Below are 25,079 nucleotides of genomic sequence, written 5' to 3' on the forward strand. Positions count from 1 at the left end.
TGGGGGCTTTCCATGATGCACTGTTTATTTTTCACTCACCTCTTTCCACTCTGTGTTTATGCACAACTCTGCATTTAATCATCAGTTATTATTAGTCTCTGGCTCTCTTCCACAGCATGTCTTTTGTCCTGTCTCCCTCTCGTCACCCACAGCTGGTTGTGGCAGATGACCGCCCCTCCCTGAGCCTGGTTCTGCTGGAGGTTTTTTCCTGTGAAAAGGGAGTTTTTCCTTCTCACCGTTGCCAAGTGCTTGGGATTTTCTCTGTATTATTGTAGGGTCTTTCCCTTAAAATATAAAGTACCTTGAGGCAACTGTTGTTTTGGTGTTATATAAATAAAATTGAATTGAATTGAATTGAATTGAACTGAATTGAATTCAAAAATGAATGAATAGTTACATAACATACTATGTTACTTAGCATGCATTAGTATGCCAGTGTTCTCATCATAAGTATACTAACATACTAATACAGTAGAATTTCAACCAGCAAAATTGAAACACAAACATAGTATAGGCTCTAGCTCATAGCAAGCAATAATATTTATCAGATAATTGCATTAAAATGCACCGACAGTACAAACATGGTGGAGAGGTCCTGTAGTGGAGGTGAGACACTGATCAGGTAAACTTGAAGCAATGAAGGTGGCCAGGCCACTTACTCCTGATTTTTCACAAGGGGCAACAATAACCACAAAGGTCAAAACTTTTTTTTTCTTTTTTTTTTTTTTCGCATCAAGTATGGTTTTTAATGCTATAAATTTGGATGTTTTAATGTGGGAGCCTAGAGGGAGTGATTCGTTTTTAGAGCCATCATTATGAGACCACTGGAAGAACTGCCGTTTTTGGCACTGTCATGGCTTCTGGGTCTTGGAGCTAGTTTGTTGAGTTTGGGGGATAATTTGCATTTCTCCCACTTTGTATGGTTTAAATTAGTTTTTTCCCCTTCTTTTTTCCTCAGTCTTGTCATTGTCAAGTTCACATGTGTAGGTCTGTTAATGGTCACTTCCTGTTTTACTTTGGCAGCCCTTTGCATTGTGTATTTTGTATTCAGTTTTGCTTCCTTGTTTCCTTAGTGTGTTTCAGCTCACCTGTTCTCCCCAGCTGTTTCCACTTTCCTCATTACCTCTTGTGTATTTATTGTCTGCGTCCTCCTTCTGTTCTTTGTTGTGTCCTCCCTTTAGTTGTGTGGATTATTTGCAGAAAGCTTAATTGCCATACAGCACGCTGCCTTCTGTTATTTATGCTGTCCTTAAAAACAACAGTTTAATATTTTCAAATCTGCCAGTCAGTCTTTTTTTGTCTGCTTTTGGGGTCTCCTTTTGCACATAGCAGCATGTCTCAATTACTGAAGATAAGGAGAATCCATGTTGTACACAGAAAAAAAAGTTATTGACTTTTAATCCTTGCACTGCTGTTTTTAAAAGGTTAATTTGTCCTGAATAACATAATAAAAGCAATAACCACAGCAGAAAGGAATGTATTCATCAGATCAGACCATTCTGGCTTACACTTTTGTTCTCTATGACAAAAAGTTTGGCTTCAGACGAGAGTTCCCAGGAGGCTGGTTATCACAGCGAGCAAATGTGTGTGTGCGCTCAGCCATCTGAAAGATAGACTTGATATCACACCACCATGCCCGTCCTTTAATTTGGCCACAGAAAGCATTCCTGGCAACCCTAACCAACCTCCAAACAGATACACAAACACACACATACTGCACTCACCTCATACACATCACGCCACCTCTCACCACTTGGATGTCAGGAAGTCCCCACCAACAGCTGCACCACTGTACATCAGAGATATGACTAATATATATATATATATATATTAGTCATATCTCTGATGATATACATATATATATATATATATATATATATATATATATATATATTAGTCATATCTCTGATGATATATATATATATATATATATATATATATATATATATATATATATATATATATATATATATATATATATAAACTCTTGCAAACTGACTCAGTCTGCAACCACATTCAGGCAACAACGTCACCATTGTCTTCACGTGGCTGCAGACAATAGATTCCTTTAAACATTGCTGCAAACACTCATGTCTGTAGACATGTTGTGTTGTCTGGAGGTAAACTTTCTTACTCATGCAAAAAAGCAGCCCAATATCTCATAGCTTTTAGAAACAGCAATAATATTTAAAAAATCATTAAAAATTGTCATTACCCACTGCTGCAGACTCACAGTCTTAAGAAAAGTGTGCTAAAACCACAGAAGCAAAAAAATCCATAAAATTTAAAGAGTGGCTCAAGCCTGAGGCAATGTATGAGAAAAGGGTTCATATATGCTCTGTGAAACTATATGATTTATGCTCAGTCTGTAAGCAGTGGTGACACAGCCCCCCGTTAGTATCAACCCTCAAGACTTAATAGATGTGAGAAGTAGTGTAATGGAGGGAAAGAGGAGCAAGTGCTCAGGAAGTAGCAGGATCAGGTGATGGGCTGGGGAGGGGTGGAGCACACTCTGATGAGGTGTACTGTTTCTGCCAACAAGCAACCAAATGCATGACAGTGTAATAACATGACACTGCCAACAAAAAGCACTGGGGTCAAATTTTAGTTTATTTTTCAAGAGCCACTTGCCCACCACCACAAAAAAAATAAAAAATTAGTTAAAAGCTTCACACAGCTGTACAGCTGTTTTCAAGTTGATTGTGCTGATTGCTCTGGCTGAGTAAACCTCTACAGACATGGGAGAGATGTAATGGTTGAGTAGTATGCCACAAAGCTAAAAGGCGAGCGAGGCAAATGTCAGTCACGTACAGTCAGGACAAGAGGTGTAACCGAGCAGAATAATTAAGATCATCTGGGTAGGTTTAGCATAGTTGTGCAGGAGCTTACATTTTTCAGCCCAGGTGCTCCTGTGGAAATTTTCTTGTTGTGTAATAACAGTTTGATTTGGGACAAAGCAGTCTGGAAAGCTCATAATAAATGTAAAGCTTGAGTGGCATTCACACCACAAAGTCACTAATCCGTGTGAACGACAGGCTAAGTGGCATGGTGAGTAACTGCAGAGCAAGTAAATTACTGGGCCTGGCCAGCTAAGCTGGATGGACTACTTCATTTTCCTGCGTCCTGAGACTTTTTCACCATTTCACCCCAAACATGAAGTTGTCATTAAAGTTCCCACAAAGTTCCCGTGCCTGCAGCACAGAGTTTATTTCACTGTTTTAAATCCTGGTGTGAAAACGGCCTTTTTAGGGACAGACATCTGCAGACGAAGAAAGGAGAAACTCTCCTTTTCTGTAGTGTATAGAGTACGTGGGCCTATAGTCACTTCTTTTGAATTTTTTGCTGTGCATTGGTTTCTCTGGCAACATTTGTACCACCTCCACTGGCAGTTCATGAGTGCGCTTGTGGTAGGGATGTGAAATCAGACTTTGCATTTTTGTGTGACCTTTTGAAAAGAAATGGAAACATTTTGGTTTCAGATCTTTGTTTTTCTAAAATGCTGCCATTTTTCATTTACATTTCCACATCTTTCAAACCTATTGCTTGTTTGTTTCTTAGGAGAAATGTGATGATAATAATAGAGTCACGCAGTTTCACACTGACTTCTTAGGCCTTTAGCTGGCACACATTCAGAACAGCTTAAGTGACTGAAGGGCAAGTGAGGATGTCAAGCGGATGCACGACTCTTTAATGACCAAGGTTCAAAAATACAAAGGAGCAAAGGGGTTATTTTATCAAAGGCTAAGCTGTTGTGGATGTGTGTCAGCTAAAGGTCTGAAATAACTGGAGACAAAGTTAGGGAGGCAAAGTTGAGAGGGTTTGGACATGTGCGGAGTAGGGATAGTGGATATATTGGATAGAGGATGTTGAATATGGAGCTGCCAGGCAGGAGGAAAAGAGGAAGACCTCAGAGGAGGTTCATGCATGTAGTGAAGTAGGACATGCAGAGGGTTGGTGTGATGCTGGGGATAGAGTGAAATGAAAGAAGATGTGGAACGAACCCTGAAGGGTGCAGCCGAAAGAAGAATGAGGCCTTTGCAAAGCAAACAGTGCAAAGACGCTTAAATGCTCGATACACAGAGATGAAACAGCAGACAAATAAAAGACAGCTTTGCTATTGGTACTGATACTGTATAATAGAGGGCTGAAACTGTCATAATAAAAACGAAAGAAAGAAATGAATAAATCTCATGCATTGTTGTATAAAAAAATGTCACATATTTCTTTTTTCATTTGCTTCTACATTTAGTGTCTTTTCATTAATTTCCCTTTTCTTTGTGTTCACATCTTTTTTTTTTTTTTTTTTTTTTAATTTCTGTATTAATTTCACAGTACTGTTCGCCCATATTATTTCAAAAAACTAACTTCTGGTTTTGTTTTCCCATTTCTTTGTCAATGTCACTCACTTATAGCAGAAACAGCTGCCAGCAGGCAAGAACTGAGTCACTTAATTGATTTAACTGAACAACTAATGAGTCATTCAGTTATTTATTCATTATAAAATAAGTTCTGGTCTTCCATACAGCGAAGAATGTAAAGTTTAACAAAGTCTGAGAGCTCTTTATCAATCAGGCATGTTTTTCCCTCTGAACGTGCAGAGTTTGGGATCTGATGAGCACAACGCTACCAATGAATGAAACCACCTGGGCTCTTTCAGCATAAAGCTGATTGCATCTTCATCACAAACAGAAAGATGTGGTGGTTCTCAGGAAGCGATACCTCAGGAAGGAAGGTATTACAGGTCACTACAGTTTAGCTGGTGCTGTGTTCGTCGTGTTCAGCCCGACTGTGTGCGTGTGTGTGTGTGTGTGTCATCATACTCCTGGTGACTCTTGTAACGTGATAAAACTACCACAAAGGTGACGATGAGTGTGTCCAAGAAGTACTGATGCTCGTGAAACTAGAAAACATTTGGTGATAAAATCACACCAGTAAGCTGCACTCTGCTGATTTGATTATGAAAATATTATGTGTTCATACATCAGATACAGATGCTACATGGTGGACCTTACAAAGACTTCAAACTCAACCTTTATTCTTATCTCAGTTACATACCTTTTGTGACTGCCATCACAGTTAGGATTGATGACAGTGATACACTGTATAGACACAAGTCAAAGTACTCAGAAGTGCGTTTGTGTGCAGGTCTTTGCACAGCAGGTGTCACCAAAACATACTTTGTCTCGATGACGCGCACAGACAGACGGAGTCCCGTCACAGCTGGTAAAGACTGTATTTACACCCCAAACGGAATATAGAGCAGAAAAAATATGCAAAGAAGCCGCACGTGCCTGATCTTTGATCGCCTCGTTTTGTTCTCAGCTACATACATGTGACACTATCTTACACATTTACGTCATTTATAAAAACGTGTCCGCAGATTTACAAACCTGCCAAAGAACTTAAAGGAAAGTTCTGGTATTTCCAAACAGATTAACGCGTCTTGCAATCTTAGATAAAACCTTTGCAAAACCCTTTGAGAAAAACGCAGGTAACTGTTTAATCTTGGACGTGAACTCGTCATGACATTTGTGGAGGTTTCTCAGAGCTTTGGAATTTTACACGTTTACTCAAGGCCGCGCATTAAAGGGAGTGTTACTGTGGTGTAACTGTGGACTAATCACAGGCTGTATCATTCTCTACAATATGATAACAAATGGGCCTCTGCTGAAATGTGCTGGATTGATTAAAGGGAGAATGATCCAGTAAGTTATGTAATATTCTTCATTGTTTAATTTTATTTTTACAGAACACAATTTGCTTTTTTTAACATGTGGCTTAAATGATGCCAGAAGCTCCAGAGGCTGATGTTTCCCATTACAATGATGATGAAAAATCTGCCCTTTGACCTGCTGCGCATTGTCTCACTGGTAAAATAAATGGTGGAGACCAATTTCCATGCTTAAATAAAGCAGTCTGAATCTGTTGTTGAGAGTACTTTGTTACTCTTTGATTACACCATGCTTTCTATTTGTTGCCAGTACTCCTCTTGTGGACTGATCAATGAGCAGATTTTCTGACCCATGGGTACTCCAGTGCAGTAATCATTACTGCATTATTACTAGAGGTCACAGCTTTTAACCTCACGAGTCTGTGCATGTGCGTCCTGGGGGCCTCGGGACACCTGCTGCAGCAGGAACTACCTCACAAGCAGGTTTACAAACATGCATGTTTTGCAGAATGAAAAGAAGTCATGATTATAAAGATATTTCAGGAAATAAGAGGGTGAACTCAGCCTTTTTAATTGCGCTGATAATCACCGACAGTTGAGATTTCATTTAGGAAAGTTGTGCACATAATAAGTCTGTTCAGACATATTCAAAATGCACCCAAAGGTGTTTGTCTGAGGTAGCATAGTCTATTTAATATAATTCAATTTTAATTAATCTCAGTGTTTGGCCAGTTCGTTTTTTTATCATACACACAGCGTCACGTTCATTGAATCTTATAAACCTTGTGTTTCCGCTGAGAGTCACTGAAATTTCTGACCCTTTAAGTTAAACTAATTTTATGAATGGTTCTGGCAGCACTGACACAAGCTGGTCTGCTGTGTTACGTAACAGCGATATTAGATACGGTCAGCATGCAGAGCACAATTTGTCCTGCACATGTGGTTCACTTTGTATCAACACTAAACACTCAGCTGATGATCAGCATTGCCGTTCCTCCCATTTTCCAGATATCCCAGTTTCTCCTCACCCACTTCCACACATTCTTCCAATTCCCACAAGCACCAACCTGTCTCTCACCAACCGACTACACATACCTGCCCACAAAAGTTAGTTTTGTTTTTGTGTTTTGCTTTTTCCTGTTGTGCTGCCATTTTCTTCTCGTTCCTCCTCTGCAGGTGATTCTTTTTCTGAACAATCACTTGATGAACCTTATTTTAACTTTAGCTTGTGTTTTTTGCTCTATCCTGGTTTAATTTTTATCACTTGACATTGTCTTTGATCAGCTGTTCTTTTAATCAGTGTGAAGCAATAAGTTGTTAGTCGTCAGTGGATTGCTGAGACAAAGTGAGGCTCCTCTCTGCTCTGGAGGGATTTCATGTACCTAAAGGTCAGCATGCCTGAGGCAGAGCACGATTTGTGAACTGTCAGTGTTGCCTCTCACTGTTAACGTGCCATTTGCCATAGCAATGTACAGTAGATCAAAGCGTACTTAACTTACTCCTTCTGCACACCTCCCTAAGACTTTTGATCCCATTTGGTTTTGCAAGGAATCTGGTTGATTAATTACCAAATAGTAAAAATAACTTTATTTGTAAAGCACTTTAAAACACACAGCTACAATGGACAGTCTGGATAAAACACACATTAAAAATTAGTGTGCATGTCTGAACATACAAACACAAGAGTATGGTGTTACATTCATTCATACATACATGCTTCCGTACACACATTTGGTGTGAACTATATCTAGAAGCAATGGGCAAAAGATTAAGGAAATACTAACCTGTTAACATGAATTTCCAGCAGTGATTTAAAACAAATCACTGATTCAGCCGAACTCACAGAGGCTGTTCCAGAGTTTAGCAGCCACAGCCTCAAAGGCTCACATGAACGGAGAGGCCGACAGCTGGAATAAAGTCTCAGTAGGTCTGCTACATACATGTATGCAGGAGCCTGTCCGTGTAGGGCTTTATACATAATTAATAAAATTTCAAATGAATTCTAAATTTTGCTGGACGCCTGTGTCAGCAGCCTTGCTGCTGAATTCTGAACCAATTTAAGACGAGCTGAGGGAGGACTGAGAGATGCACGTGAAGAGTGAGTTATCAAGGCAGGAGAAAATTAGTCTGAACTAAAAGCTCCAAATTACTGGGTACCAGTGTGTGTTTAATTTTTGCAATGTTTCTTAGATGAAAGAAACAGGACAGGACGAGTTTATGGAGTTTGCAAAATTCAAATCCTGGTCAGAAAATAATACCAAGGTTCTTAGTGGGTGATCTGATATTACTGGTGCCAATGTAATCACTCACCTCCCTGGAGAAGCTGTCAGGGCTGAACAAAACCCACGTCCAGTTTGAAATAAATTATTGGATTTGAGGCAGTTTGCAGGCCAAGCCTGAATAATTTTTTTCATGCAGTAAAACCAATATTTAAAGTGAAATTATGGTCTTTAATACATTAGCTTACCTCAAATTAAGAAGGAATGTTTATATATTGCAGTCCAATAGGATTTGATACTGGGACAGGCTGAAGAAAGGATTATCTCAGCTTCACAATGCACGCAAGCAGTGTGAAGCTGAGATAAGCAATCAAACAAAAGGTGCTGAATTGTACGCATGCTAGGCAATCCATTTGGTTGTCTCGCATTATTATTAAAGCCAATGTCTGTGTGTGTGTGTGTGTGTGTGTGTGTGTGTGTGTGTGTGTGTGTGTGTGTGTGTGTGTGTGTGTGTGTGTGTGTGTGTGTGTGTGTGTGTCTGTGTGTGTGTCAGAGTCTAGGTGGACTGAGGTCACAGTCTAGGTGGACTGAGATAAGGGGCTGGATCTAATTCCAGTACAATGAAGCAAGAAGTGGGGTCATCAATATTTTTGCACTGGGTAATCAGCGTCCGGTTCAGTCTGCGTAAATCTGGCTGTATAACATGCTGCTGGTTCCATCTGAGACATTTATCATGAGTTGATGTTCCTGTCACAAAGCAAGGTTTTTACATAATTCCTCATAAACAGTAAGATGACATGTTATCCTATTTCAAGTGCAGGTATAATAAAGCTTCATGTCAGTGAGTAAGCTTTTAAATGGACAGTTGTCCTAAAATCCAGTGTATATACTCTGGCCTGTGGTTGTGTTTATCCACTGGGATTGTTTTGGTGTGAGTTCCTCAGAGTTGGAGCTCTCAGCTGTAGAGAAATCTGCCTTCTCGTTAATGTAATGGAGCTAAATAGCAATTGTCTTATGAAAAACTACAAAATTTAGCAGCAATGTCTCTTTTTAGAAACTGTGACCCAGTTACTTAAAAAATATTCAGAAACATTGCTATGATTTAACATGCAGGTAGATAACATCACAGCTCAGCCAAGAGGGGATGCATTAATGCTTACATCATGCCGTGCATTCACTAGCACGAGTTTATCGTCATGGGCAGGTGGAAGCTTTCTTCTGCAATGTGATGCTGTTAGCATGTGTAGTTCAGAAGAAGGTTTTTTTTTAAAAAAAAAAAAAGGTTTTCATTTCTCAGTCTGCAGGTTCATGATTTTTGGAAAGATGCATAACTGTTTCTGAGTTTTTCTCAAAGTGTTATTCTCAGTCCAGAGAGAAACCACGGGCTTTGTAATGCAGAAGTGAGACATGTTGCAGTTTGAGCACAGGGCAGAGCTGTGATCTTAAACATATAACACCCCCAGCTGAACTGTCAGTCTCAGGTTGTTTATGACACACAGTTACTGTTGGTTCACTTTTCTTTTACTTACAGCTGTTTGATTTTTTTTTGTGTGTGTGTGAAGGGTCTGAAAGTTTACAGTAAGTGAGGAAAGCACACGCGAATGCAAGCGGATCAAGTGTTTTTCTAATTTTTTTTAACCTTCAGTCAGTGCTGGAAAGAGACATGACGTGCTGAAACTTGACTCTTTGGTCTTATGTAGATCTGGGACTATATAAAGACCAAACTGTTAAGAGGAAGGTGCCACGGAAGCCCCCCCCCACCTCCCACCCCCAAACTGTGCACACACAGTCACGTGCACGCCCACACATCCTTTACTTTCTTTGTCAGTTTCTCCATCAACTACTTTTTTTTTGCCAAACCTCTCCATTCTGTTTCTAAAGAATGCAGTGCTGCGCATCCTCACAAACTTGTTAGCATTCATCCGGTACATTTGACAAGAACGGCCACTTTGTTTCTCTCCAGTCAATCACAGAGCCCCCTGAAAACCCGCACGAAAGCTAGAACCTCTGTCTTCGCTGCTCTCCTGGTGTCCGTGAGACTCTGGGTGTGATTCCGGGTACTGGGATACCAAGAGACTGGGCCTTGTGGTCAGTGCCAGTTTCCATGGTTCCCACTGTCCCACAAGGGATGGTCTTTTGGGGCCCTGGCATGTTTGTGAAATCCCAGTGAAAAGGTGGCTCTGTGTCTGGAGGTCCCGAGCCCACTGAGAGCACGATTCTGGCTGAGTTGGAGTTGCGCAGCTCAGCGGATGGAAGAAAAAGTAGGGGAGAAAAACACAGAAGCGGTATGTTTGGGTCCTGGCTCGGTGCCACGCATCAGTTTAGGAGCTCGGGGGACTGGGTCAGAGTAGGGATTCACGGGAGGGAAGTAAACATGCCCATGTAAGCACAGGTTCAACTGAAGATGCGAGTACAGATCCCAACACTTAAAAGTAAAACTTAAATAATATTCCTGACATCTGTTTTTATACGCCAAGTTTTACCAACAAAAAAAAAAAAAAAACTGTTTTCATAATTAGAAATCTCCTGAATTTGCACACACTGAATGTGAATATAAATTTTAGAAAGTTTACTCATGACTCATCGCTCGACAATCCTCCTGACACTCCCTGTGCGAAGGACTGCTGGGACACCTTTGCATCCTGTGAGAGGAAAAAAAAACTACTGTAGGTCCTTCAAAACATAATGTTAGCAATCAGAAATGAACATTAGTATTTGCAGTGTTCCTGCTACAACTACAGAAAGTGGATGTATTTTTAGAATGAATTTATTATTTTTATTTGAAGTGAATTGACGTATTAATCGGATTTCAAAGGCACGTCTGGTACGACAGGCCTTTCCAGTTGGCTTTGTGGACAAACCCTTCTGACTGTGACTCAGCACTGGTAGCACTGGTCACAGTAATGAGGTGAACATTTTATTTTTCAGAGGTTATTATTGTCTGTATAGTTTTAAAATTGAATCCTATTTATTTCACAGGTTTCCCTATTATGCAGCTCAAACAAGTTTTAAAACTGCTTCATTTTTTTCATCCTACTTTTGCGACATGCTGGACAGACATTAAAAAAAAAGCATAACGTCATAAAACCTGCTGATGGCAGAGCTGACAATAGCAGAGATAGTGACACTTGCAGGAAATATGTGATGATCGCATCTTTGTTTTGGTTTACTGTTTCAGTGCTGTACCTGAGATGCCTTGAAACAGCACGTCCTAATCTCCAGCACTGTCACGAAGAGGCTGTTTCCTGCTAAGATTTCATCTAATCATGGGGACGCTGAGAATATTCAGATAATAAAATAGTTATTTGGAGACATCTGAAACAAAAGAACAACAATTATCCACTCCAAAAACAACAATAGAAATATTTTAGAAAATTAAAGCACTTATGATGTAAGTGTCCACACTGCTGCCATCCCTGTGGACGGCAGCAATTCATCATTTTGCTCTGAATTGTCGTTTCATGGCATGATGGACTGAGGTTGGGCTTTCTTGTTGAAGGATATTCAGTGATATGGTCCCTGTACCATCATGGGAATCAGTGTGCAGGTTTGATCTGGAAAAAAGAATATGATGATTGTGCCATTTTGTAACAGGTTTCAGCATTTTTACACTCCACTTGAAACTTATTTTTACAAAAAAAAAAAAAAAAAAACAATTGTTAAACAGTAAGAGGAAAATCCTGTGAATTCTTACCACAGCGTTCAGAATAGGCTGACTGTGCTCACAGTGCAGCTGAATGGCTCACTTTCACTCATTTCCACTGTGGCTTTACATAAAGCACCTGGGACTCCCCACATCGTGGCAGACGGAACAACTTTACACCAACTCAGGTCTTGAGGCTCCGCTCCGTGTGGCCAACCATAACAATAACCCTCAGGCTGGATAGCACTCGTATGCGGCCATGCTTTCCATGAATTGGCAGTGCTGAAGCCAAAGCTTTCCATGGTCAGGGCCAATGAAACCCCTTAATTTACAGAGAATGGTTGAGATATGCTAGGTGGACATTAATGCAACACTAAAGTGTAATAACTGAATGCATTTGTAGGGATAATGAAACAGCTAGACTGCACTTCATTGCGGACATATTGCATTACATTAGCTAAGACCATCTTTTACAAAGAATACCATAATATTTAAGGGTTTTAATAGGTTCATAAGGATTTTATAAATCGAACGCTGCAAATACAGATATATTATATCGCTTCAGAATATTTGTGCAGTTCTTAAAGGCTCAAACCATTTATAATATCTTTGCATCTTAACTAACTTTTGACCTACAGCTTTAGTCTCCTTGAATAGAGTAGATAATTTCTGGTTGAATTATTGCTGGCAAGATTCTCAAAAATCAGTGAAACAATTTAGGACGCAAGCAACAGAACTTTTCCTCCCTCTGGTGGGTTTTCACTGCCAGTGCTATGTTACTGATCAATTACGCCTGGACAGTGGCTGGCTGGTCTAGGAAATTTACCACAAATGCCTCTTAATTGTTATCATGAGAGCAATTTGATTATTAAGCGATGGCTCCAGAAGCAAAATCTCGTGTTTTCCCGAATCGCAGAATGAGCTCTTGTAAGTGTACAAACACGCGCAGCCAGTTCATTTCACCAAGATCCCACAAAACAGCAGTTCAGACCCGCTGAGGACGCGTGAGGGAGCGAGCAACCCAAAATAATACCGTGTAAGCGCAGGCTTTACGACTGTGTTTGTCTCTGAAATGTAGAGGAGAATCAATATGTTTATCTCTGTTATATTGTAATGGGGAGTGTGTGTGGTCCTATGGGTTGAAGCTCAAGTGGAGCGTCGGATTGATCCATTTGAGAGCTGCATTATTACAAACCATTCCACCATATGAACCTCAAATCTGTTTTAACAGATAACACGGAGCTGTCCGTGTTGGTCTAATGAAAACACCATTACTGTGCCACGTCCGTGCGTAAATGCGCGCATCGCTGTTTTGTTGGTTTTTCTCATGTAACATGCAGTAGAATTCGGACATTAATCTCACACACTAGCACTGTCTCATTAATAGCTGTATTTTGACAGACATTTTTGTTCGTGAGAGATTCGAGAGAAGTTCAACAAAATTCGCTCAGTGTGCGCGCACTGCTGAGAAAAGACCGCTAAGGAGCAGAAATATGTGCAGATCGGCTCTAAACATCCGGGCAGAGGAGAGAGTGAAGAGTTACAGGACGGCACTGCACCGGCACCGGTGCCAAATACGCACCCATTCTGGTAACCTGTCCCTCTCATTCCAAATAAATGAACATTCCTAGAAATAGCTTTCACGACCACATCAGGACCAAACCGAGACTTTTTGGCGTTAACGTTAGCGCACTTTCCAGAAAATTGCAGTAGGCATTGTAGTTTCAGCACTGTAGACAGCTGCCGTCACATATATGAGGGTCGGATTCTCTGCGCACAATATTTCTCTTTTCTTCGGTAATAATAATAATAATAATAATAATAATAACAATAATAGCTTAGATTTATATATATTCATGGAAACCACTATAAGCATGTGTTTCCGGAGTATCACTGCAAAGATGCTGACAATTAAAAGATATAAATCCGCCATCTTCTGCCAAAACAAAAGCCATTTTCGGTACATCATAAAATGTATTCATGGGGAAATCTTCATGTGTAGACCAGTAAATAAACAGTTAAAATATTACACTAATAACTGAACTATAAACTCTGTTTTTCTCACCTATGAGGTTCTCACATGCACAGCCTGAAATTGATTTAACATTACTTCTAACCAACATCGGAAGCTCTCTGCAAAAACGGAAGTTGATAGCAGGTTACTGCTCTCCGCCGTATTTATCTTTGTGTGTTTCGTTGACAGGTAGGAAACCAAACAGAGCGTTATCCTCGCGGTTCTTCTGTTCATTTATAACAGGGGTCTTCAACTCCAGGCCTCGAGAGCCCCTGTCCTGCAGGTTTTAGATGTGTCCCTGATCCAACGCACCTGAATCAAATGGCTGAGTTACCTCCTCAGTATGCAGTCAAGTTCTCCAGAGTCCTGCTAATGACTTCTGTATGTGATTCAGGTGTGTTGAAGCAGAGACACATCTAAAACCTGCAGGGAAGGGTCTCTCGAGGCAGGAAGTTGAAGACCCCTGGTTTATAAGCTGAGTGAGTGGTCCTGCTCACGTTACACAAAAGCTATGAAAAAGAAGCGACATTAAGGGCATTTTTATTTGATACCTCGGGTGACCAGATCCTCTCAATGTGGGACTGCAGAGCATTTTTATTCCTTATCCCACATCTTGAGACAGTGTCCCACATTTTGACTGGTTCTGCAAGACATGCACTTCTCTAAAGCTGGGCTTGTAGCCAGTGTAAATGAAGGGACGGCTCGGCTCAGCCCAGCCTGTCAAATATACTCATCAGGGAAAGTTACAAGTCACCAAAAAGTGTAGCGTGATCGCGTATATATGCAGCGCTCAAGTGCTCAACAAATTTATTAGGATGTTATAAAAACAAGAAAACGCAATACTGTTCATTTAGAGCAGCTGCAGGATAAACCCTGCATTGTGTGGTGAGTGGTGGTCTAATAAATTTGTTAAGCACTGCATATGTTAAACATTTCCCAAAAATGACATAAATTAGGTGTTTTATATCTCATATCAAATTATGATCTAGAGCTAGTAAACGGTCACGTGATTTTAATGTTGTTCTAGCGTGGGTGGCAGTAAATAGACTCTTAATGAAGCGTCTGAATGGTGGTGTTATTGTATAAAAACGCCATTAGAGGGCGCTCTGGTACAAATGTAATGACAACTTGGTAACCCTATTCACGTCAAAGCTTTTCTAATGTATTTATTAATTAAATACAAAACCATGTTCAGTATAAAAGTCATTAAATACAAATGCATTTGCCTTTTTGGATGATGAAAATTATTCCTAGATGCGAAGTCTTGTTCAGAAATGCCTTTCTAATTAGCTCTCAATAAAGCAGTAATCAATGCTAATGTTATTTATTATATAGCTAAGGAGTGTCCATACATAATCTACACATTAAAAAAAAATCTCATGTTTTTGCATACTTAGCCACAACATTTAAAATCCTCTGACAGATGAAGGGAATAACATTAATCACCTCATTACAGTGCGGTTTGGGCATTCATGTGGATGTTACTTTGACACAGATCACCCATTTAAACCTTGTTGTAAGCCAAGCAGATGAAAAACAGATGACTTTAATGTTGTGGTTGATGGGTGTAAATGTAATGTTAGTTAGATTTTTTTTTTTTTTTTTTTTTTATGGATTTTAGTCCAAATGTTCTGCAGCATGAGCTGGAGCCAGATGAAGGCAGCCTCCGAACTATTACTCATTATTATTATACAGGTTGTAAAGCATTAGTAAACATGTACTAAATATAAGTTTAGCTGGAAGTTATAACTGAAAACCTTTACAAAATGAGCGTTAATATGAAATGCTTCTGAAAACTGCAACCATATATTTGTACCTTTGTGTCCCTGATAAAAGTTTATACTGTTTCCTGTTGCTTACATTCTGTTTTTTTATGTTTGCAGATGAGACAGACAGAGCCAAAAAATGTAAGATCCTATCAAATATATCATCCTGAAGAACATTAACTGCTTATACTTTTAATGCCTTTTAACCTAATATAGTTTATTTTTGAAGGTCTGATATAAAATATTACATGTCACTCTCTGTGACTGTGGGTGTCGCGTTGGTGGGCCTGCTGTACTCCTTCTGCTTAGCCTTCCAGTGGATTAATGGTTGGCCTGACAAGCCTGGAAGAAGTACATAGAAGCTCTAAAACCAAGGTGACTTTTAAAAGACTTTAGATGGGTTCTTTAATTATTTCTTTTGTCCCACTCATTGAGAAAAGTGTGTTTTAAATCTTAATTAACATGTTCGGCCTCTCGATCAGGCGAATATACGGTCTGACCCTCGCTACACTGGATCTTCTCAAATACCTGCAGTATGGGAGACTTTACTTTCAGCTGAGGTCATGGTATGAAGATGAGAGGAACCTCAAGTATTATGAAAAGGTGTGTTAAGGATAACATGCTGATAAAATCTGCCTGTTTTCCAGATTATTTTTTATATTGGTGTCAATAATCAGTTTGACTGTGTGGACACTTAATAGGGCATCACTTTTGGCCGCAGAGGACTGGACTCTTTATGGGCTTTGCGTACAATAGATTAATCTAGAACAGTGTGCTTTAAGAGATTTTTCTTTTCACCAAGCATTATTATTATTATAAATCCACAAAACCACCTAAAGAAAGAGAACTTGTCACGAGAAAGCTTCCTGTCTTGTGGCTTCAGCTGGACTTCCCTTGAGCATAATGCAACTGTTAAACAGGAGAATTCATGCTGTGAATTCTTACCACAGCATTCACAATGGACTGGCTGTGCTCACAGTGCAGCTCAATGGCTCACTTTCACTCATTTCCACTGTGGCTTTACAAAAAGCACCTGGGACACTGCACATTGTGGCAGACGGAGGAACAGCCGCACGCCAGCTCAGGTCCAGAGGCTCCACTCTGTGTGGCCAACCATAACAATAACCCCCAGGCTGGATGCCACCCATACGTGGCTCTGCTTTCCATAAATTGGTATTACTGAAACCAAGGTTTTCCATTGCCCTATAGCTTTAGTCTAGTTGACATCTACTTACAGTAGGTAATTATTGCTGGCAAGATTTTCAAAAATCAGTGAAACAATTAAGGTGACAGAATTCTTCCTCCCTCTGGTGGGCTTTCACTGCCAGTGCAGGAACTTTATGTGCTGATAAATTTCTCCTGGGCAGTAGCAGCTGGTCTGGGAAATTTATCACAAGTGCCTTTAATTGTTATCATGAGAGTAATTTGATTATTTTAAGTGATGGCTTCAAAATGATCATTCTTCTGCCCTCATTCTGTGTGTAGTCAAAAGCAATGCAGCGAGTTAAATAACATCCAGTAAATGTCATTAAAAATAACCCCTTTATATTAGGAAAAGTATTTTGTTGTCAGAGTTAGCATTTTGTCCACAAAACACACACATTTTAGGAAGATGACTTTTTCAAAAATCCTCACACATATTGTTTTCAAGTTTCATTATAAAAAAGCTTATCAGACTCTCCTGTGTAAATATTTTTCAATATTAAGTACTAAGGAAAGCTGGTTAATATTTCCTTTATTACCTCCTTAATATATAATACACTGGACTATCTTTCATGAAAGGATATAATTCATAGTGACGCGCCACCCCTTCATGAAATTTAGCAACAAAGGTGACAAAGTTCATGAAAATATTGATTGTAAGTTTATTTTCCATTTCGATAACCTGCCGGCAGGATTTGAATTTTCAAGAACGGGCTGATAAACCTGAACTATGAACATTGTGCTGCTGTACTAAAACCCGCTTCGAGGTATTGCCTTTCATGCACACTATACATATACTATCTAAATCAAGATTATGAGCTATATTGGGCCTATTTGAGCAAAGTGCGTCTAATGATCGGTGTAGTTCAGTTTGCATTAGCCTTCTAATGTTTGGTGCCATAAATTTACACTCAGCTGGGAGGAGAGCTGGAATTCCGACCTTTGGACCGATTTTTTTTTTCTCCTGTGGTTCTCGTTTATTTGACCTGCATGAACGAACGCGGTAAGAACACGTTGGGTAGATGAGCATTTTTTAATCCACCTTTTAGTTTCAACACCACAAATATCCGCAGTTACAGAACGTTAAATATGTGGTTAAAATCCCAACCGTGCGCCGCTGGACGCGGATGACCTGTGCGCCGGTCGAACGCTGATTGGTTGACAAGAGGGACGGAACAGAGGCTGCCCCACAGACATACCACAGAGCAGGAATTCGTCTTATCCAGGCGACTTCAGAGTTAAATCGGAGTTTTCAGTACTACGAAGGGGGCTCACTTCTTATCAGGGTATATATCGAGTTGGTAATTTATGCTGGGAGTGTGACCTGCTCCAGAACAGGTTGTGTTCCAGATTAGAGATCAGCAGATATGAAATCACCACCTATTGACCGATCAATTCTCCGGAAAATAGCGTCACCGTTCCTGGAAGATCTCTCGGACCTCTGTATGCCGACAGAAGGAGGGTCTGAAGTTTTCCAGTAGCGTCTAATGTATCCGTTTCCCTGATGATCAGTAAGAAATTTAAATTCTTGGAGGCAACAATTTAAGTTTTTTTCTGCTGGCTGCGAACAATTTCACAACAATTGTATTGTTCTTTAAGCTTTAACACGTGATCCTAAAACAGAGCCCCTATTTGTACTTGCTGACTTTATATCTAATTTTCCTGTAGCCTAATTTTGATTTCTGTTTTTATATTTATTCAATTCAATTTTATTTATGTAGCACTAAATCACAGCAGTTGCCTCAAGGCGCTTTATATTGTAAGGCAAAGAGTCGACAGTAATACAGAGATAACCAACATCCCAACAATGAGCCAGCACTTGGTGACAGTGGGAAGGAAAAACTCCATTTTAAAAGGAAGAAACCTCCAGCAGAACCAGGCTGAAGGAGGGTTATTCTTTACTTACTCTCAAATCATTAAACACCACTCAGGCTGGCTGGCTGGATTATAATCCACCATATTGTTGCCATTTGGTATTATGTGTGCAAGCTCTTCATATTTTCTACAGTTATTGTTTATTCTTCCTTTACAAAAACACACCATGAAAAGTACAGACACTGGCTGCTGTGGACACTTTATTACTTAACTTCACTCTACTCCCCGGATGGCTGATGGACAAACAACAGCACAAGCACGAGTAGCCCACGTGCTGGTTGGTCCACATGTTTTGTGCACTGCCCAGAGCAAAGAAAAGTGATTAGGAGAAGGAGGTAGGAGGTAATGTGGGATATTCTGCCCTACCCCCAAAATAAGGAAGTTTATTAGTCACAAACACAGCCTACCATGGCTACAAAAGGTCCAGTGGTTGCAATATCTTCACCAGTTCTTCTGACTGGTTTTGGTGCCTTTGCACCAAAACTGTGAAAAGCAGATGACAGCGAACACATTTTAGCTTCGATACCAGAACTGCTGATATGTAGCTTGCTTTTATTAAATTTATGAGCAATCGTTAGAAAAGGCTTGTATGATTTTTAATATGTCCTAGAGTGAGTAGCACTAAAGAAGGTTTAAACAAGCCTTTCTGAATAGTGGCACATTGTATAAAACCCCACTAGAGAGCGCTGTGGTACAAATTTAATAACAACTACTACTGTTCTGAATCCAAGATTGTCAGATATGGCTCAATAAAGGTCAGTCTATGGATATATGCAAACTGAAACCCAGGTAAAATAACAGTGAAATAAAATAGAATACTGTGTATAAAGAGTATCACATGAGACCATAAGAACAAACTTTTGCATCTATCACTGACTGTGATTTTAGGTTTTGTCAAGGCAGCTAATGGATTTTATTTAGTCCAGATGTTCTGCAGAATTTTTCCTCCAGAGGTGGAGCAGGATGAAGGCAGCCTCCTAACTACTTATACAGGTTGTAAAGCATTAGTGAACATGTACTGAATATAAGTTTAGCTGGACGTTACAACTGAAAGCCTTAAAATGGAGCCTTGTTTATAACAGTTTATACTGTTTCCTGTTGCTTATGTTCTGTTACTTATAATTTATCTTTTTTTTTATGTTTGCAGATGAGGCAGACAGAGCCAAAAAATGTAAGCTGTATCCTCTCAAATATATCATCCTGAAGAACATTAACTGCTTATACTTTTAATGCCTTTTAACCGAATATAGTTTATTTTTGAAGGTCTGATATAAAATATTACATGTCACTGTCTGTGACTGTGGGTGTCGTGCTGGTGGGCCTGCTGTACTCCTTCTGCTTAGCCTTCCAGTGGATTAATGGTTGGCCTGACAAGCCTGGATATAAGAAGTACATAGAAGCTCTAAAACCAAGGTGACTTTTAAAAGACTTTAGATGGGTTCTTTATTTATTTATTTTGTCCCACTCATTGAGAAGAGTGTGTTTCAAATCTTAATTAACATGTTCGGCCTCTCGATCAGGCGAATATACGGTCTGACCCTCGCTACACTGGATCTTCTCAAATACCTGCAGTATGGGAGACTTTACTTTCAGCTGAGGTCATGGTATGAAGATGAGAGGAACCTCAAGTATTATGAAAAGGTGTGTTAAGGATAACATGCTGAGAAACTTGCTGCCTGTTTTCCAGATTATTATTTATATTGGTGTCAATAATCAGTTTGACTGTGTGGACACTTAATAGGGCATCACTTTTGGGCGCAGAGGCAACAAGCTGGACTTGTACCACCCTCCAAATGCAGGAAAAGCAGAAGATATGAAATCACCGGTGGTAGTATTTATCTATGGAGGTGCTTGGAGCACAGGAGAAAGGTCCACTTACTGTTTACTGGGCAGGCAGATGGCTGAAGAACTGAAAGCAACAGTAATCTGTCCTGATTACTGCACATATCCAAAGGTGAGAGCTTTAGGACAGCACACTAATCCTAAGGATGTTATGACTGATAATATTTTTATCTCACATGTAGCATATGTATGTGAGTTGGTGAACTGCACTGAGGAAAATTACACGGCAAATAAATATAAATTAAAAAATTAAACTTGTTTCTAATCTGACTGTTTGCAGGGGAATGTTTTAGGAATGGTCCAAGATATCACTGACTGCTTGATCTGGGCCCACCAGAATGGAGAGAAGTTCAACTTTGACAAAGTAAGACACTGCAGTATTCTTTAAGTCTTCTTTAGAAAATGAATAATACCTCTGTGCAAGGTAAGCAAAGACTCCTGGTATCCTGAACTGCTGTTTGGTGCATGAGCACAGACAGCAGTCAGAGCCTTGCTCTCCGAGACTCAAAGTCACAAAGAGACGATCCTCTCACTGTATGGGAAAAACTCCACCCGGTTCCTCTCACCAGGGGGCCACTGCAAAAAAGGAAAGAATCCAGCCTTTCTCCTGGAGTTTGGTTCCATAACCTTTGCTATGCTGGAGGTGATACCAACTATAGCTGTGATCAGAAGTTTACATATGGGCATAAATGTCCTGGTAATTATGTAAACTTTTGACCCTGTGTGGATTAGAGAAAATCCAAAATTCAAACTTGTGCACCCATTTTTAAATTTATTGAAGATGTATGCTGATGAGTGTATGCAAACTTATAGCTATATATCAGTCGGTACCACGCCACCTCTTGTCCTAGATCTTTTACTAGAGAGGTGACATTCCTTATTCTAACAGTCTACGATGCCCGGAGTCAACAGATACCCGCCTTCATCTGGGGACTAATAACGTAAAATACTGATGTTTTGCTGGAAAAAATTTTAATTCTTCTCATACTAGGAAGTAAACGTCTTGAAATAAAGAGTTGCTGTTGTGTCCTGGGCCAGCATTTTTAGTTGGCGGCAGGAAAAAGGAGAGCTCCCAGAGAACATCTGAACACAGAAACCACAGGAAAGGGATTTGCTCAGGTTCAAAAGCAGAATCATGTTGCTGTGAGACAACAATGCTAAGCTTTGAGCCACTGTGCCATAAACAGGATACTCGTGCTTATTTATTTATTGTTAAGAGCCTTTTTAAAAATCATTGTATTTGTGTATTCACTCAGTCTTCATGAAGTAAAAATGTATAATTAGATACAGTATGCTGTTCTGTTTTTTGTTTTATTATAGGACAACATTGTATTAGTTGGCCATTCAGCAGGTGCACATTTGTGCACACTTGTCACACTGTTTCTTGTTGGCACGAGAGAGGAGCTTCTCATAGAGTCAAATAAGTGCCAGGATATCTTGCTGTCAATAAGAGGAATTATTGGTAAGTACTGATGTTCATCATCCAATCTTAGTGCCTGGGGAAAAAACTTGTTCATGTTAACTTTCAGGATGTGATATGTGCCACATAGATATCTAAATTATTGTTGGAGGGTATGAAACAAGTTTCTGAATTTAAGAAAAATGGGGTAAAAAAGAGAAATTATGACCACTTACATCGTGAACCACTGAGGATGGTTGTAGGTACGAATGGAGGACGTCATTTTGATCCCATAGAAATTAGTGTAATATACATGCGCGCGCACGCGCACACACACACACACACACACACACACACACACACACACACACACACACACACACACACACACACCAATCAGGCATAACATTATGATCCCTGATAGGTAAAGTGAATAACACTGTTACTGTGGGTGGGATATATCAGGGAGCAAGTGAACGGTTTGTCCTCAAAGTTGATGTGTTAGAAGCAGGAAAAATGGGTGAGTGTAAGGATTTGAGTAAGTTTGACAAGGGCCAAATTGTGATGGCTAGACGACTGGGTCAGAGCATCTCCAAAACTGCAGCTCCTGTGAGGTGTTTCCGGTCTGCAGTGGTCAGTATCATCAAAAATTGTCGAAGGAAGGCCCAGTGACAGGGTCATGGGCGACCAAGGTTCACTGATGCACACTGAGGGGGATGGCTGGCCCGTGTGGTCTGAACCAACAGATGAGCAACTGTTGCTCAAGTTGTTGAAAGTTCTGAAAGCACCAACAATGGGCATGTGAGCATCAGGAATCACGTTTTCTTTTACATTACATGGATGACCCGGTGCATCTGCCACAGGATGCATGATGGGAAGAAGGCAAGCCCACAGAAGCAGTGTGATTCTTTGGGCAATGTTCTGCTAGGAAATCTTGTGTCCTGCCATCCATGTGGATGTTAGTTTGACACGCACCACATACCTAAGCATTGTTGCAGATAATGTACACCCTTTCATGGAAACGGTATTCCATGATGGCTGTGGCCTCTTTCAGCCGGATAATGCCACAAAGCAAAAATGGTTCAGGAATGGTTTGAGGAGCACAACAATGAGTTTGAGGTGTTGGCTTGGCCTCCAAATTACCAATCAATCAATCCAATCAAGCATCTGTGGGATGTGCTGGATAAACAAGTCCAATCCACGGAAGCCCCACCGTGCAACTTAGAGGATTTAAAGAATCTGTTACTAACATTTTGGTGCCAGATATCCCAGAACCCCTTCAGGGGTCTGGAGGAGTCCATGCCTCAAAGAGTCAGGGCTGATTTGGCAGAAAAACTGGGACCAACACAATATTGAGTCAATATTGGTCATAGTTCTGGTCACGGTCATGATAAAATAATTCCATCAGTAATGAAATAATTACATCAGAGCTGAATGAGTTGTGGATAGGATGTTGAGCCGGGGTGGAGTGGGGAACAGGAAGGCAGAGTGTGTTACTGGATGTGTGGAGAACCAGACAGGTTGCAGAGCAGCAGGGAATGAACTGAACTGAGCAGAAAGTCCAGAGTGTGGAGCACTAATCCGAGCAAATAACGAGTGAAATCTGGAGCAGAGCAGCTGAATCAGGCGGGTTTCAGGCCTGAGGAGAACTGCAGATGGAGGTGTCTCAGTGTGACTGGTGGATGAGAGAGAGATGGAGGTCCAGTGGAGTGGAGGCAGATGTGGAAGAGATGATGAAATTTCTTTGTTCTTATTGTTTTTATTTTAATGTAGCCAACTGTGGGATTCATTTTAAATTGTAGGCAATGGCCTTTTCAGTCTGTCTCACAGTAAATGCTCTGTGTTGTTGTGTTTTTATACCTTCTGTATTATAGCATAACTAATACTACCTGTTATTCAAAATTCATTTTGATCTTTTCCATAATGTTCTTCATCTACAGTCATTATATTATATAGATGTACCTTTACAATCTGGAATAATCTAAATCATTTGTAAAACTAAAATTTCATCTTAAATACTTATTAGGTCGAATCTTACTTGTAATTAAAAAAAAATATGAAAACTAACGAGTTACATTTGTCAAAAAATGACCTCTTTGTCATTAATGTTAGTGTTGCAGGTTGGGGTCAACACCCCCCGCCCTCTTCTTTTTTCTTTTTTTTTTCTTTGCTCCTGTTACTAAGTTAAGTTAACTGTCTTATGTTCCCTGGACAGGTCTGAGCGGCGTCTACAACATCGTGGACCATTACGAGCACGAGCAGAAGCGAGCGGTCGAATACGTCTCCCCCATGCACAAAGCGATGAATGGTGTGGAAAACTTTCCATACTACTCACCAGCACACGTACTGAAGAAGCTCCGCCAGGACAAAGTCAACAGGTGAGGGGAAAATGTATCAGGCACTGGTTTTAACATCAGTGATAATTTATTTGAAACACAAAAACACTACAAACATTTTTCTACTTCTGCCAGATTACCTCCGTTTGTTTTGCTGCATGGAACCAATGACATTATGGTTCCTGTTCAGTCTACCACAAGATTCTCCGAGCTGCTCACTTCGCGCTCTGCTAAGGTATCACTGTATGTGCTTCCTGGAGTCAGCCACACTGAGATCCTCACTGACCTCATGGTGTCAGACAGACGCCTCTACCATCCGATCTACAGATACATCAAACAAGAGTACAGAAAACTTCTGAGTACCTGCTGACTGCCGGTCATTAGAAAAATACTCACATATCTCTGTACTGAATGTTCCACATGTTTTAGATTCTCGCTGTAAGACCTGAAAAGACCTCAAGTTTGACTTAAAGTTCTTTGACAGTGATATAATACTTTTAACAGTACTGTGATTGATTTGGAGAGATGTTCTCATACTGCTGTCAAATAAGTAATCACAAAGTAAAATCAAGACATGGGATTTAAATCCAGGTACTAAATACCCGTTATTTAATTAAATATGAAATGTAAATGTTGTTCTCTATTAAAATGAATTCATTTTACATTTTTAAATGACATATTTTTTAGTCTTTTTTATGCCTTGAGTTTGTGTTAAATGTCTTTAGATCTTCACTGCAGAGCAGTAGTCATAAATTACTTAAAAAACTTTGCTTTAAAATATACAAATTTTATGCCTTATTTATAAAAATTGTGTGGTAGATGTTTATATTTATTCTATTTATTTACATGTAATGACAGTACCAACACTTATGCATTTATAGCAGACAAACAAAATATTTAAATTTCATTGGCACTGAGTAAAAACCAGTCAACAAAACATGCTGTGAGTTCACTCAGAGTATAATTGTACATTTTACAATGTTAAAAGATTTTTCTGTGACTGGACTCTGCTGCAGGAGCTGACTCACACTTGGAAAGACCAATAACCATAATTTCCCTTAACAGATTACAATGTTTAAGTGCGTTTTCCCACCTTCTGTTAAACTGAGCC

The 25,079-nt window shown here is 39.9% G+C and overlaps 1 protein-coding gene and 1 long non-coding RNA gene across 4 annotated transcripts; both read left to right on the forward strand.

Annotated features, from left to right (window-relative positions):
* Window positions 1-15,562: 15,562 nt before the first annotated feature.
* Window positions 15,563-16,037, forward strand: LOC115785407 (uncharacterized). The gene is made up of 3 exons (XR_004020361.1): window positions 15,563-15,688; window positions 15,796-15,916; window positions 16,015-16,037. It is a non-coding gene; the product is annotated as an uncharacterized LOC115785407 (long non-coding RNA).
* Window positions 16,038-17,206: 1,169 nt separating this feature from the next.
* On the forward strand, window positions 17,207-24,568 carry LOC115786225 (probable isoprenylcysteine alpha-carbonyl methylesterase ICME). 3 transcript variants are annotated; one of them, XM_030738282.1, is made up of 9 exons: window positions 17,207-17,283; window positions 19,539-19,562; window positions 19,655-19,804; window positions 19,912-20,032; window positions 20,133-20,345; window positions 20,514-20,597; window positions 21,554-21,695; window positions 23,848-24,010; window positions 24,104-24,568. In XM_030738282.1, coding segments are annotated over exons 2-9 (1,110 nt in total). In that variant the 5' UTR covers window positions 17,207-17,283; window positions 19,539-19,560; the 3' UTR covers window positions 24,339-24,568. The 3 variants fall into 3 exon arrangements, with proteins under 3 accessions (XP_030594142.1, XP_030594141.1, XP_030594140.1); XM_030738281.1 differs by lacking the exon at window positions 17,207-17,283 and adding an exon at window positions 17,473-17,519; XM_030738280.1 differs by lacking the exon at window positions 17,207-17,283 and adding an exon at window positions 17,711-18,027.
* Window positions 24,569-25,079: the final 511 nt, after the last annotated feature.

The sequence above is a fragment of the Archocentrus centrarchus genome, chromosome 9, assembly GCF_007364275.1.
Source record: "Archocentrus centrarchus isolate MPI-CPG fArcCen1 chromosome 9, fArcCen1, whole genome shotgun sequence".
Classification (NCBI taxonomy): domain Eukaryota; kingdom Metazoa; phylum Chordata; class Actinopteri; order Cichliformes; family Cichlidae; genus Archocentrus; species Archocentrus centrarchus.